General features: G+C 46.0%; 1 protein-coding gene across 5 annotated transcripts in view; it reads left to right on the top strand.

Moving 5' to 3' along the window:
- Window positions 1–14,380, top strand: part of LOC120905829 (lachesin) — a 205,043-nt gene that overhangs the window by 166,918 nt on the left and 23,745 nt on the right. For all 5 annotated transcript variants that reach the window (XM_040317039.1, XM_040317043.1, XM_040317042.1 and 2 more), the window contains exon 6: window positions 2,503–2,594. In XM_040317039.1, coding sequence (XP_040172973.1) covers window positions 2,503–2,594 — 92 coding nt within the window. The remainder of the gene's footprint in view (window positions 1–2,502; window positions 2,595–14,380) is intronic.

The raw sequence follows: 14,380 nt of genomic DNA on the forward strand, positions 1-14,380 counted from the left end.
TCCTGCTCGATGCATACGCTGCAGGCAGGGGGAAGGATGCACCTCCACGATAAAAAAAAAACACCGTCATAAACCAGCGGTGGACCTAACGGTAGGCGGACTAGGCGGTCGCCGAAAATCTCTAGTCTGTAGTATGCCGTATGTCTATGAGTGGACAGAGTATTAGCGACAAGGGCCCCCGGAAAGATGGTCGTTGGTGCCCCGTGGCTGGAGAACCATCTGCATTCTCCTGCGTAAACTAGCGATTCCTTAGCCATTTTTATATTTCAGTGTTTGAACTCATTGCGCTTTTTTGGTTCGATTTGTGAAAATTCAAATTCATCGCCGCAATTTTTGTTAACGGCATTTTTAGGCGCCACAACAGCTCGCGAGCATTGACCACACGCGAGAAAGAGATGGCGCTATGGAGGGAAAAAGCACGGACGATAGCTGACAGCGATTGGCCGTCTGACGCACCAACACATCCAAACCTTCGGCAGCGCGCTCAGGCGAGGGGTATGAGGCAGGGCCAGAGACGGGCAGCTCGACGAGCTGCTTGACAAATTTGCCGTTGGAGGGAAAAAGAGGTGTTACGTCAAGCGTAATGGTAACGCGTCACCCTTAGTACGCCTAGCGTAAGGTAGAGGGCGCTTTCAAGAAATTTACCTACGTGTAAATTTCACTTAATCATAAATCTATTACGCAGTGCAAACTGCTGTAGATTGGTATCGTGCAGCTCGAATTCCCGCAAGCGGCAGCTCGAATTCCCGAATTCTGCAGTATATAAGCAAGTGTTTTTCCTGAATAAATTTAGTCAAGTTCCAGAGTTCAAAGCAACAACATCGTGTCTTCATCATTACCAAACTTCCTCTTCATCATTAACATTTGGTCCTTCGGAAACCGGATTAGTGTGCGAGTGATCCACAGTTTGCGTTTAGGGAAGTTTGTGAAAAGTAAAGTTTGTGTTAGAAAGTGAAACTATGCCCGTTGACCATTCTCCCGTCAAAGAAGTGGTTCCAGCGGCCAACGACATGGAGGAAAGCCAAAGTTCCACCGTCAGAGAATTTGGCTCCGTTCCAGACATCACCAAATTGGACCGTCAACGCACTCACCTGGAGTGGCAGCTTGACCGTCTAGAACAGATGTTCGTCAAACACAGCACCGACGTTCACTCGCTGAAAACCATAGCAGACCGAGTGAAGGTGCTTGCTTTGGACTACAAACAATGGTACGACTCGATCTTGGACGTTGTGAGCGACGACCAAGCACAGGAGGCAATCGAGCGATATGGCGTGTTCGACGACAGGGTATTTGAGTTAAGCAAAAACATCGAATACCAGTTGGCATCGCAGATCCCATTGCCTACAACACCAAACCCATTTTTCGGCAGTGAGCAGAAACCCACGACAGTCCCGGTGCGTGCAAGACTTCCCGAAATCGTGCTACCACATTTCGACGGAAATATTCGCGACTGACCTGCCTTTGATAGTTTGTTAAGGCGGCGCTCTAGCAGCAATCGAACACGACATCCGACACGAACAAACCCATAGTTTGTTCGTGTCGGATGTCGTGTTCGATTGCTGCTAGAGCGCCGCCTTAAGGGAATGTTGCAAATCGGTAGGGGAATGTTGCAAGCAAGTTGAGGATGTTTGCAATCACTTAGGGGAGTGTTGCAATCGATTAGGGGAATTTTGCAAGCGTACTGTGGAGCTGTCATCAGACGGTGGGTGCCGGTGTAAAAAGCTTCGAATGGATACCGATGATGTTTTTTTTTAAACATCATTTGGAGTTGTTTTCGTGTGGGATTCTGCTGCACACATGATAAACTAAATAAATCCTGTTGGGGAGCCATAATTAAACATGATTAGTTAGTAAGATTGACGAAAATATTTTGAGGTATTTACAGCGGCACCCTCAGTCTGATGACAGCTCCACAGTATGCTTGTAAAATTCCCCTAATCGATTGCAACACTCCCCTAAGTGATTGCAAACATCCACAGCTTATCCATACAATATTCCCCTACCGATTTGCAACATTCCCTTAAGTAATTAAACTATTCCCGTATATGATTCGAAACCCTGTAATGACATCCATTTGCGCGAGAAAGACAACATGAGATGGCGAGTGAGTGCGAATCATCATGGCTGCCTCGAACACCATTTCAGTTTAGTTGGAGGGGTATGGAGCAGCTTGGGGGCGGGGTGATCAAAAGCCCAACATTAAACAAGCGCTATAGGAGGGACGGAGATCGTACAAGAAAAAGAGCGAGAGGCAGTGACATTTTCGATCGCCTTGCCCTGCGGGTAGGCTATGATTACATTTTACCATTTTTAAGTATCGAAGACTTTAAGCAATACGGCAAAGCCATCCCTATTGAATAAAAAAAGTATGGAAGACCATCAAAAATTCTGATAATAATGAAATATGTATTATAAACATTGTTTAGGATGCAACATTTGAATATCAAATATACCAACTTATCGGTAAATTGAAAAAAATCAATGACAGTGATTTTTTTTTAGGGCTAAAGGATATCCGGAACCTATCGTTACCTGGCGGCGCGAAGATGGAACGGACATAATTCTCAAGGATGCAGGAGGATCGAAACAAATTGGTTTGTATATGTAAACGAAGTAGCCGCGTGCAATCAAAGTAGTCTTTAATAGATTTAGGAACGATCGATTCATCATAAGTTAGTCGCAAATCATCTGTTGAAGAGAACGGTCGTATAAAAAAACTTGTTAAATAAACTATCTAAGGTGTTTCAAAGAACCGAATTAGTAAATTACCATTAATATATTGATTGTATTTCATCAATAATATTATCAATAAATAATTTTGAATTGTTTTTTATGTTTAACTAGCTGATTTATCCGGTTTCACACGGGATAACATTAATGTCTTTATTAAAAATAGAAGCATATGCAATCCGAGGAATAATAAAACTATTACAACGATTTTATCCCAAAGCTTCGTTTCTGATTATCTTGCGTAATAACTTCTTATCTGATGTAGGTAGTTAAGATCTGCCATAGTAATCATTCATTTGGATACCAGTTAATTGATTGGTTTACCCAAATACCAGGATAAACAGTAGTGAATATCAGAGACTCGATCCATGCAAGAGTTGGGCACATGACAGGCATTCTTCTGATAGTATAATTATTATTCTTCTTCTTCTTATATTTGGCGTAAACGTCATACGTGGATATACCGGCCTTTAACACGTTGTCTGCCACGTCAGCCACTATGTGGCTGACGGGTTTTTTTCCGATCGGGCCACGTCAGCCACATAGTGACTGACACATTACACATTGTAAAAGACGTGTTACAAGAGATAAATTTGCACGTATTTCATCGGTTCATTCACAATGCTTTTCTTTCACGGTTATTATTTCTTAAAAAAATGATTAAAATACCAAAATGAGTTTCTATTATGTTTTCATAAATAAATGAGAATGAGAATGAACAATAATTATAAAATCTTGGAGTTCATTTATTCATCCTTTACTTTTGATGCACAATCTTAAAACACTCATCAAAAAGTTGAGGTTGATCGGGACAGCTTGGACAATACGTAAACGATCTTTTCACAGTTTCACGTGCCTTTGATCGGCCCATGCTTTGCCTGTCATTGTTGTAGCATCGTTTGCATGCGCGTCACCAAAGCGTTGCAAAGCGTTGGAGTCGAAATGTCACCGACTTTTGCGAGAGGTAAAGAAAGGGAAGGGAAGGGAGGGGAGGGGGGGGGTTCCAAGAATGAAATTCCATGGAATTAGCCCAACAAACGACATTGTGGAGCGACTGAGACCACAAAGAGAATTGGTGAATTTGATTTAAAAGAGAAAAAATACAAAAGCAAATGCAATCGTTTCAAAGAGTGATTCCGTGGCCTGACGGTGTGCGAACACACGGCGTCCACGGGCCTGCCCACGCCCGAATGCAGAGCCGATGGCATACGATTCTATCTTACCCATTAACAAGGCAAAAGAGACACAGAAAAATTTCCTCACGGCTACACATGTCCTTTTGATGCGTTGTCTATGCGTCTCGCTCGGTATCACAGCGGCATACGGCAGGTAAGCAGTACAAATGCTGCTACCTGATACGCACACATATTTATCGAACACAACTGTTCGGTTCGGCTCGGTAAACTTCACAAGTACGCCGGAACAAAAGGGCGCAGACTTTTTCATGATTTTGTATGACTTCGGCTGTTTTGGACCATACGTGTAGGCGCAGGCACGGAGCAGTTCGGTGAGCAAGTATGGTGGCAGACAACGTGTTAAAGGCTTTCGACACAGTCCTTACTACAAGTTTCGTACTACGAGTCGTATGAATTGACGACTGTACCATTGAAGTGCCCCTTAACTTAAGTAACTTAAGTATTTTCCAGCACATTTTTGCGTTTGCTACTTTATTGAAAAGTGTTGTGGGCTGCCGTGCCGACCCCTGGACTTGCAGTGGTAGTTGCGCTACCACTGGTCAATGTCCAGGGGAAGACAGTGTGTCACGCACACTGTCGTACGCGCACTAAACGCGGGCCGCTTAGTGTGTGTCGTGCGCTCGAACAAGAGAGGTGTTGCGAGCAGCCGGTCGAGCAGGGCTCCCGGTAGGGCACGGTACGACTGGCACGCGGCCGAGTATTTTAATGTGTACTGTTTATACAGTATCGGAAATAATGATTGGTTTTTCGACGCACCATTCCACCATGGCCCAGGTTTGTGTGTGTGTGTGTGTGTGTGTGTGTGTGTGTGTGTGTGTGTGTGTGTGTGTTTTTGTTTGTCAGTCGATGCAAACTTTAGCTTTTATTCAAGTGTGAACGCACGCTGTTTCACATGATAACACACATCATCAGAATACTTTCAACGCAATATAACATCATTGCGAGCTTCGTTTTACAGACACAAACCCGCGCACTCGCAAATACACATTAAAAAGCTCACTCTCTTTCTACTACTACTACAACTACTACAACAACTACAACAACAACAACAACAACAACAACAACTACTACACACACACACACACACACACACACACACAAGTAACGAGGTAAAACAAGTGCACGGTGCGATGAAAACCAGAGGCCCTATCTTATTGTCCGATACTGTATCAGTCTTAAATAAAAGAACCTGAGAGGCAAGCAATAGAAGACACAACAGTGGCGACGAGGATGGGATTCTCTTGCTTAACACTTAGACCGCCGGCCTGACGTCACAGTTTTTCGAGTGAGCGCATGGCAAGAGAGCGATGAGAGTGACAATTTGTCGTGCGATTGTTATCACTCTTTTGTTTCATTGCGATAAGCGGCGTAGCACATGTCGTTCTCGTTCTCTCTTTCCTACCTCATTCGTTCTCAAGAGAATCACTGAGCGTCAGATACAAAGCTGAGCGATGAGCAAAACCGTCATGCGATTTCATATGACGCGGCGCTTAAAGTGTTAAGGAAGATATCTAGAAGAACCCGCGGTCGCCATCACGATCGAGCACGTCGGTTGAAGCCGGCGCCATCACGATAGCACGGTTCCACGCGACCGTGAGACGCCGTTTGACAAAGACCGCTGCCGCCGTTGCCGTTAAGACCGTGAACCCGGCTGTCGTTCCGCGATGCGGACAGAAGGGAAAGACACACAAACACACACACACATACACACTCGGCGATGTTTGATTCTCCGGGCTGCAGGCCCAGGGAGCGCTGGCAATGGAAATGTCGAATCCTGATTCCCGGGCCATCTGCAGCGACGCTAGGTGTCGTCGGGCTACAGCCCAATAAGTGCTGGCAGTGTAAGGGGCGAATTGTCATTCTGCCTAGCTGCTGGGCCATCATTGGTGACGCGATTTGCTGTCGCTGTGTTCGACGGAGACGGGGCAAGATGTCATGCCCCGCTGCAGCCGTCGTAGAACAATGAGAGGGGGCGAGGTCCAATGCCGCTTCGCTGCAGCATTAGTGTCTACGGAGAGGAAGCGAGTTCCCATGCCGCCTCGCTGCTGCCGTTGTGTTGACAGAGAGGGTGCGAGGTCGCATGCCACCCCGCTACTGCTGTTTCGTTCAACGGAGAGGGGGTGAGGTCCCATGCCGCCCCGCTGGTGCCGTGGTATTCGTCGGAGAGAGGGAGTTGTTGTTCCCGACGTGAAGGGCGAAATGTGTGCCGTCCTTGCTGCAGCAATTTTACCACCGCTACAGGATGCCATAACGGTCTGCTGGGATATGCTCTTCAACCGGATGAGGCTTGCGGGTCAAACCGGTCGCCGCCGATATTGTAAGCAGCGGCGTAGCAGCGTGCGGGACGAGTTGCTGGGAAATGTAGGCTTTTTTAGCATGAGAAGTTCCAAGAAAATCACATATTCCCTTTTTATAACATTACAGGATTTCCCACAATTTATTGGTCATTTCCCATGATTTTTTGGTGCGTTCCCAAGATTTTTTGATCATATCCCATAGATTTTTGGTTCGTTCCCGAAATTTATTGGTATTTTCCGATAGGATATCAATGCAATTAGATCAACAATTCTGGGAAGCGGCCAAAAAATCATGGGAACGCACCAAAAAATATGGGAACCCAACAAAAATTGATGGGAACCAACCACTAAATCGCGGGAATTCATGTATTGTGCATATTTCTTCTAGAATTTAAACATTTTACTGTGGATAGCAATTGCAATTGGTGGTATTCAATCCATTTTATTGATACATTCGATATAAAATTTGGTAACATTCATAAACCAAAATAACCATACATCAAGGATCGAGCTACCCAAGTAACAACATAACTGTTAGCGATGTTAATGAAAAAAACACATTAAAATTGAGGCACATAATATTTTTCTACAGCGATTCTATTACTGCCTGCATTTAAGCGTTAATACATATCTTAGGAAATGTAAACAAAATCAATTATTAATATTTTTGCATAAAAACAATAGTTCTTACGCACATTATTTCTACTCCTATTAATCACCACGCCTCGCCGTGCTTATAAATAAGGGAAAAATTTAAGTTGAAAATTTGAAAAATTTTATTACAAAAATTGGAGTTCGAGTGCCAGCAGGATAAAATTGCCACAGAAAGTGTAAATATGACATGTTCAAGATAAACAAACGATAAATAGAAAGATGCAGCAGTCTTAAGCAGAATTATGCTTTTTAGCTATCACTTCCCATTATCCTGCGAGAATGAAAATTTTCTCAGTGTATTGTAGCACCCTAAGGCGTCTTCTCTACAAATTTGAGCAAATCGATTAAATGTTTCACCGTCAAGAATAGGAAAATGGAAGGGAATGAAGAGAGAAAACGGGTTAAAGAAGCACAACAATTATACCCTGAACTATAAACTACCTTTGTGACAAATTTGGCTCAAATTAATGAGGTAGTTATTGCGTGATGTAATATTGTACATTCTGACAAATATAATGCAAAACAACCGTTCATTTTTATTTATAAGAAGAAGTTCAAATATCTACTGAACATAGATAGACGATAGTCGGCGAATAAATCAACGCATGTTAACAGTCGTTTGAAGTTCATTTTGGCTTAACCGAGTTCATTTGTTGTTTATTCATTCTTCAAAAATATAAAAATAAGATGGTCAAAACAGTTAACAACGCTTGATATCCCATATATGCATATACATGGAAACAAATCGAGCAGTTTTATTAAACAACTGTTAATTTCCTGCTGCGCAAATTCGAGCAGTTTCCAGCGCAGGAAATGCACCAAAATCTGCGCTGGCCAGCGCAGATTTTGGCTGGTCTCCCGCGCTGTTCTTCAGCGATTCCTGCGCTGGGTCGAGCAAGTCGAGCAAGTCGAGCAAGAACTATTTATGGCGGCGGAGCAAAAAAAAAACGGTCAAAAAAAAAATTTAAAAATATTGGCGCCCATTTTCTCGTCCGCTTCTTCTCCCTCCCTCACCATGCCTTGCCATACTTGCGCTTCTGCCCGTGCCTTCCGCCGCCAGCTAATTGGGTGTTTGTGGTGTATGCGTTGATTCATATATGTGCATTGCGGTTGTGTATTGTTATTGGTGGGTGTTAGCATTTATTAATTTGTGTGTGACCTTGAGACGATGCGGGAGAAGCTGGTTGGGTTGGCTTGGGATTTAAAGTGTTATCGGTGTATTGATGGTTTATTTTATTTCGTGCCGCTGCTGATGAGACCATTCGATGCCCCTGCCAGTTGAGGGTGAAGAAGTCTATTTAAAACAAGCGTAGGAGAACATCTAACACTAAACTAATATTTTTTAATTTGAACATGTTTGATGCTTCAACGACCTTCTAAGCATCATGTAGCACAGTGTATAATGGCAATAAAATATTTTTTTAATGTGCCGATATCTGTCACGAGTTTTCGGGTCACGACACACACACGCACACACACAGCGCGGGGAAAGTGATCGTTCACTGTATCATGCCGCGATCCCCCACCCCGCCCGGCGCTTTGGATGATGATGCGCTATATGATAGCTGATGATAGCGGAAGGGGAGGGGGGGTTTGATGGGGGGTGCGTGCTTGCATGCGCGCTTTCCTAGGTGCGTTCTCGCGTGCGCGCGTTCGTAGGTGCCTTATCGCGAGCGCGCGCGCGCGCGCGTGTGTGTGTGTGTGTGTGTGTGTGTGTGTGTGAGAAAGAGAGAGAGAGTATGTGTGTGTGAGATAGAGTATGTGTGTGTGAGACAGAGAGAGTGTGTTTGTGTGTGTGCGTGCGTTTGGAAACCCCAAAATTATTTGATTCTGATGGGTACATTTTCATCCGCTGCGGCTACAAAGTCCATGCATTTTCGATCTCGCTACCTGAGAGACAACACAACCATTGGCATTGGTAGCTTTGCGATCGGCTCTGCTGTTGGGGGTATCAAAAAGACACACGATCGAAGCAAACGTGCGTGTGATATGTTGCACATTTATTTCCAATTCAGCTAGCGGACGCAAGTGGAAACAACATTTTGAATTGAATCTATACAAAAGAGGATTCTGGATTTGTTTATTACGGTGAGCGTATGGTGCTGCACCTATCCGTCCAGAATCTGGTGGCTTTGGAGTAATTATCATGACGCCGATTGACCGGCAATGCCTTGGAATGGGTTCGGATCGGTAGGTTCATGTTTTGGTCGAGTGCATTCCGTGCATTTGTCGCGCCACAGCAGTAGACCCGGCAGCACCAAAGTCAAAACAAAAACCTTCCCCGAGTGTGGACTGCTGTGCTAAGTTCTTCTTCTTATTATTATTCTTATTAATGGCGTAATGGCCTACGCATTCATCCCGGTCTTTTCAGGACTTGAGTACCACGTAGCCGGATAGTCAGCCCATGCTACGGTGGACGGTTCATACGCGATTAGAACCCACGACGGGCATGCTGATGTCCGGAATGATGGCGGTGTCGCGGGCCCGCTCCTATCCAGCGTGCAACTTGCATACTGCCACACTGTCTCCTGCCCGGTGCATACGCAGTAGGCAGGAGGAAGGATGCACCTCCACAGTAAAAAAAAAAAAACACTGTCATGAACCAGCGGTGGATCTAACGGTAGGCGGACTAGGCGGTCGCCGAAGATCTCTAGTGTGTATTATGCCGTATGTCTACAAGTGGACAGAGTATTAGCGACAAGGGCCCCCAGAAAGAAGAACCTGGAGAACCATTTGCACCTCCCCTCCCCCCATGGCGATAACAATTTTAGGGCCTGCGACCGATGATCGTAGGGGTCCCATGGCCAACCCCCCTCCCCCCCCATCCATCTGCCGACAATTTAAGTATACTGTTCAATCTTCCAACAGCTGTGTGTCAGTACCCCTTCCTCCCGGTCATCAGTTACCATTGACAGGGGCCTCAATTCGTCTTTCCGCCTTTCATGAACACCTTCCTTTCTTTGACCGATTGATCATAACATTCCGGAAGAAAACACATTTGGCGACAGTTGTGCACACACACGCACACTCACAACCATGCGCAGGATACTTAGCATATCTATGTAATCTACAGCATACGAAAACAAAAGCTTAGGGTAACAAAGTTATGCTTAATGCTTAACACGTTCAGCACGATGACATGTCCCAGGGACTACCAGTGAACTTTCCAGGATGCTGGATTCACAATCAGCTTGCGTTCTTGATGTTGGTGGAACGAAAAGTTGATGAAAATCAGCGCCGGGCTGAACGTGTCAATGCGAATTAGAGTTCAGCGCGTTGCACAGCAAACCCTCCAGCGTAAACTAGCGATTCCTTAATCATTTTTACATTGCAGCGTTTGAACTCATTGCGCTTTTTTGGTTTGATTTGTGAAAATGCAACTTCATCGCCGCAATGTTTGTTAACGGCATTTTTAGGCGCCACAACAGCTCGCGAGCATTGACCACACGCGAGAATGAGATAGCGCTAGGGAGGGAAAGAGCACGGACGATGGCTGACAGCGATTGGCCGTCTGACGCACCAACACATCCAAACCAGCGGCAGCGCGCTCAGGCGAGGGGTATGAGGCGGAGCCAGGGACGGGCAGCTCGACGAGCTGCTCGACAAATTTGCCGTTGGAGAGAAAAGGAAGGCATGATAAAATTCTCAGAACGCCATAACGTCTTCCGTCGCTTTGCGCAGCGGGTTGTATCGCATACGCTCATTACAATTGTTAGTTCAACGACATCATATAACCAGCCGTTACAAAATGGAAAAAATAAAATTAACAAATGAACTCAATGCGTTCGTGATGCCAAACACGAATAGTTTTTAACAGCTCTGGTATTTTTAAACGACTGTTATTTTTTAACAATTTCTTTCGCGATACCGGCTATATTCTAGCAGAATATGCCGTGAAAAAACGCGGTTTATCATTTCTGCTATCGAGATATGCTTCTTTTTTAAGACATTTCGTTAATGGCGTATACAAAGATCGACCTACGTACCCGTTTTTTGGTTAGAACCACGCATAGCGACGGAAGAAATCATGCCGTTCGGAGAATTTTATCATCCCTTCTTTTTCCCTCCAACGGCAAATTTGTCAAGCAGCTCGTCGAACTACACGTCCCTGGCTCCGCCTCATACCCCTCGCCTGAGCGCGCTGTCGAAGGTTTGGATGTGTTGGTGCGTCAGACGGCCAATCGCTGCCAGCCGTCGTCCTTGCTTTTTCCCTCCATAGCGCCATCTCTTTCTCGCGGGTGGTCAATGCTCGCAAGCTGTTGTGGCGCCTAAAAATGCCGTTAACAAACATTGCGGCGATGAGGTTTTATTTTCACAAATCAAACCAAAAAATCGCAATGAGTTCAAACACTGCAATATAAAAATGACTTAGGAAACGCTAGCTCATGCTGGAGGGTTTGCTGTGTAACGCGCAGAACCTTAATTCGCATTTACACGTTCAGCCTGGCCCTGATTTTCAACAACTTTCCTTTCCACCAGCATCTAGAACACAAGCTGATTGTGAAACCGGCATACTGGAAAGTTCACAAGCAGTCCCTGGGGCATGTCATTGTGCTGAACGTGCTAAGCATCAAACATAATTTTGTTACCTTAATCTTTTGCTTTCGTATGCCGTAGATTATACAGATATGCTGAGCAGTTCGCGCATGTGTGTATGCAAAACTGTCGCCGAATCTATGCTCTTCCGGAATGTTATGATCGATCGGTCAAAGAAAGGAAGGAGTTCATGACAGTGGCAGAGTAGGGAAATCGGGGGCCCTATGCGGAAAGACGAGTTGAGGCCCCTGTAAATGGTAGCTGATGACCGGGAGGAAGGGGTACTGGCACACAGCCGTTGGGAGATTGAACAGTATACTTAAATTGTCAGCGGAGGGAGGAAGGTGTGGTGAGCTTCGGCCATGGGACCCCTACGATCATTGGTCACAGGCCCTAAAATTGTTGTCGCCATGGGGGGAGGGGAGGTGCAAATGGTTCTCCAGCCACGGAGCTCCAACGACCATCTTTCCGGGGGCCCTTATCGCTAATACTCTGTCCAATTGTAGACATACGGCATACTACAGACTAGAGATCTTTGGTGACCGCCTAGTCCGCCTACCGTTAGATCCACCGCTGGTTCGTAACGGGTTTTTTTTTACTGTGGAGGTGCATCCTTCCTCCTGCCTACTGCGTATGCACCGGGCAGGAGACAGTGTGGCAGTATGCAAGTTGCACGCTGGATAGGAGCGGGCCCGCGACACCGCCATCATTCCGGACATCAGCATGCCCGTCGTGGGTTCTAACCGCGTATGAACCGTCCACCGTAGCATGGGCTGACTATCCGGCTACGTGGTACTCAAGTCCTGAAAAGGCCGGCATGATTGCGTAGGCCATTACGCCAATAATAATTGTTGCGAAAGCAACTTCGTCGGCTCCTCGACGGTAGCGAATATGAAAAATAACGACCGTTTTCACCAACGTACAATGTACTTTATTAATCACCGGCTCGACCGAATGTAATTATTAACTGTAGTTTTAAAAACGCGGTCTTTGTCGTTCGCTAGTTTTGAAAGAGGCCAATTATCCTGCGCACGGTCTATTTAAGCCCTTTCTTCCCGCGATGGCCGTTGCGCCATCGCGTTACGCAGCGAACGTTGCCCTTTTCCCGATATCCGAATTTCGAACATCGACTTTGACAGCCGAGATGTTTACACCTATCTCCTGTCTTTATCTGTTTGTTTTGGTTTGCGTGTGCCATAAAAGAGGCACGCGGTTTGTTGGCACAGTTACATGTAACAATAACAATTATAATAATAAGAAGAACTTAGCATAGCAGTCCACACCCGGGGAAGGTTTTTGTTTTGACTTTGGTGCTGCCGGGTCTACTGCTGTGGCGCGACAAATGCACGGAATGCACTCGACCAAAACATGAACCTACCGATCCGAACTCATTCCAAGGCATTGCCGGTCAATCGGCGTCATGATAACTACTCCAAACCAACAAGCCACCAGATTCTGGACGGACAGGTGCAGCACCATACGCGCACCGTAAAAAACAAATCCAGAATCCTCTTTTGTATGGATTCAATTCAAAATGTTGTTTCCACTTGCGTCCGCTAGCTTAATTAGAAATAAATGTGCAACAAATCACACGCACGTTTGCTTAGATCACGTGTCTTTTTAATACCCCCAACAGCAGAGCCGATCGCAAAGATGCCAATGCCAATGGTTGTGTTGTCTCTCAGGTAGCGAGATCAAAAATGCATGGACTTTGTAGCCGCAGCGGAAGAAAATGTACACATCAGAATGAAATAGTTTTGGGGTTTCCAAACGCACGCACACACACAAACACACAAACACACGCGCTCAAACTCACACACTTACGCACGTACACATGCATGAACGCGCGCACGCCAGCACGCTCACACACACGCACGCCCGCACGCACACATGCACGTACGCGCGCACGCGAGCACGCACGCAAGAAAGTGCGCACGGCAGCACGCACCCACGAAAGCGCACGCGCGAGCACACGCCCCCGAAGTCGCGCACGCGATTACGCACCCTCCACCAACACCCCCCCCCCCCCTCCCGAACGAGCGAGTACGGCTACCGGAAGAAAGGCTGGTTCAGCTATCATGTAGCACATCCTCATCCCCAGCGCCGGGCGGAGTCGGGGATCGCGACATGATAGAATGAACGGTCATGTGTGCGTGTGTGTGTCGAGACCCGAAAACTCGTGACAGATTTCGGCACATTAAAAAAAATTTATTGCCACTGTACACTGTGCTACATGATGCTTAGAAGGTCCTTGAAGCATCAAACATGTTCAAATTAAAAAAATATTAGATTAGTGTTAGACGTTCTCCTACGCTTGTTTTAAATAGGCTTCTATACTCTCAACTGGCAGGGGCATCGAATGGTCTCATCAGCAGCGGCACGAAATAAAATAAACCATCAATACACCGATAACACTTTGAATCCCAATCCAGCTTCTCCCACAGCGTCTCAAGGTCACACACAAATTAATAAATGCTAACACCCACCAATAACAATACACAACCGAAATGTACATACATGAATCAACGAATATACCGCAACAGCCAATCAGCTGGCGGCGGAAGGCACGGGCAGAAGCGAAAGTAAGGCAAGGCAGGGTGAGGGAGGGAGAAGAAGCGGACGAGAAAATGGGCGCCAATATTTTTAATTTTTTTTTACCGTTTTTTTGCTCCGCCGCCATAAATAGTTCGTCCATTTCGCCAACAGATGGCGCTAAATCTGCGCAGGCCAGCGCAGGAATCGCTGAAGTCCCACGCGGGAGACCAGCCCAAATCTGCGCTGGCCAGCGCAGGCTTCGGTACATTTCCTGCGCAGGAAACTGCTCGAATTTGCGCAGCGGGACAGTTTAAACTTTCCAAAACCTTCGTAAAACACTTAAAACCCCGCAGCATTGGCACATAATGGGGGCCTTCACGATTCTAGTTAGTCTTTTGTATGGAGTTTGACAGTTGGAGGCTGAAATCAATT

Source organism: Anopheles arabiensis, chromosome X, assembly GCF_016920715.1.
Source record: "Anopheles arabiensis isolate DONGOLA chromosome X, AaraD3, whole genome shotgun sequence".
Lineage (NCBI taxonomy): Eukaryota > Metazoa > Arthropoda > Insecta > Diptera > Culicidae > Anopheles > Anopheles arabiensis.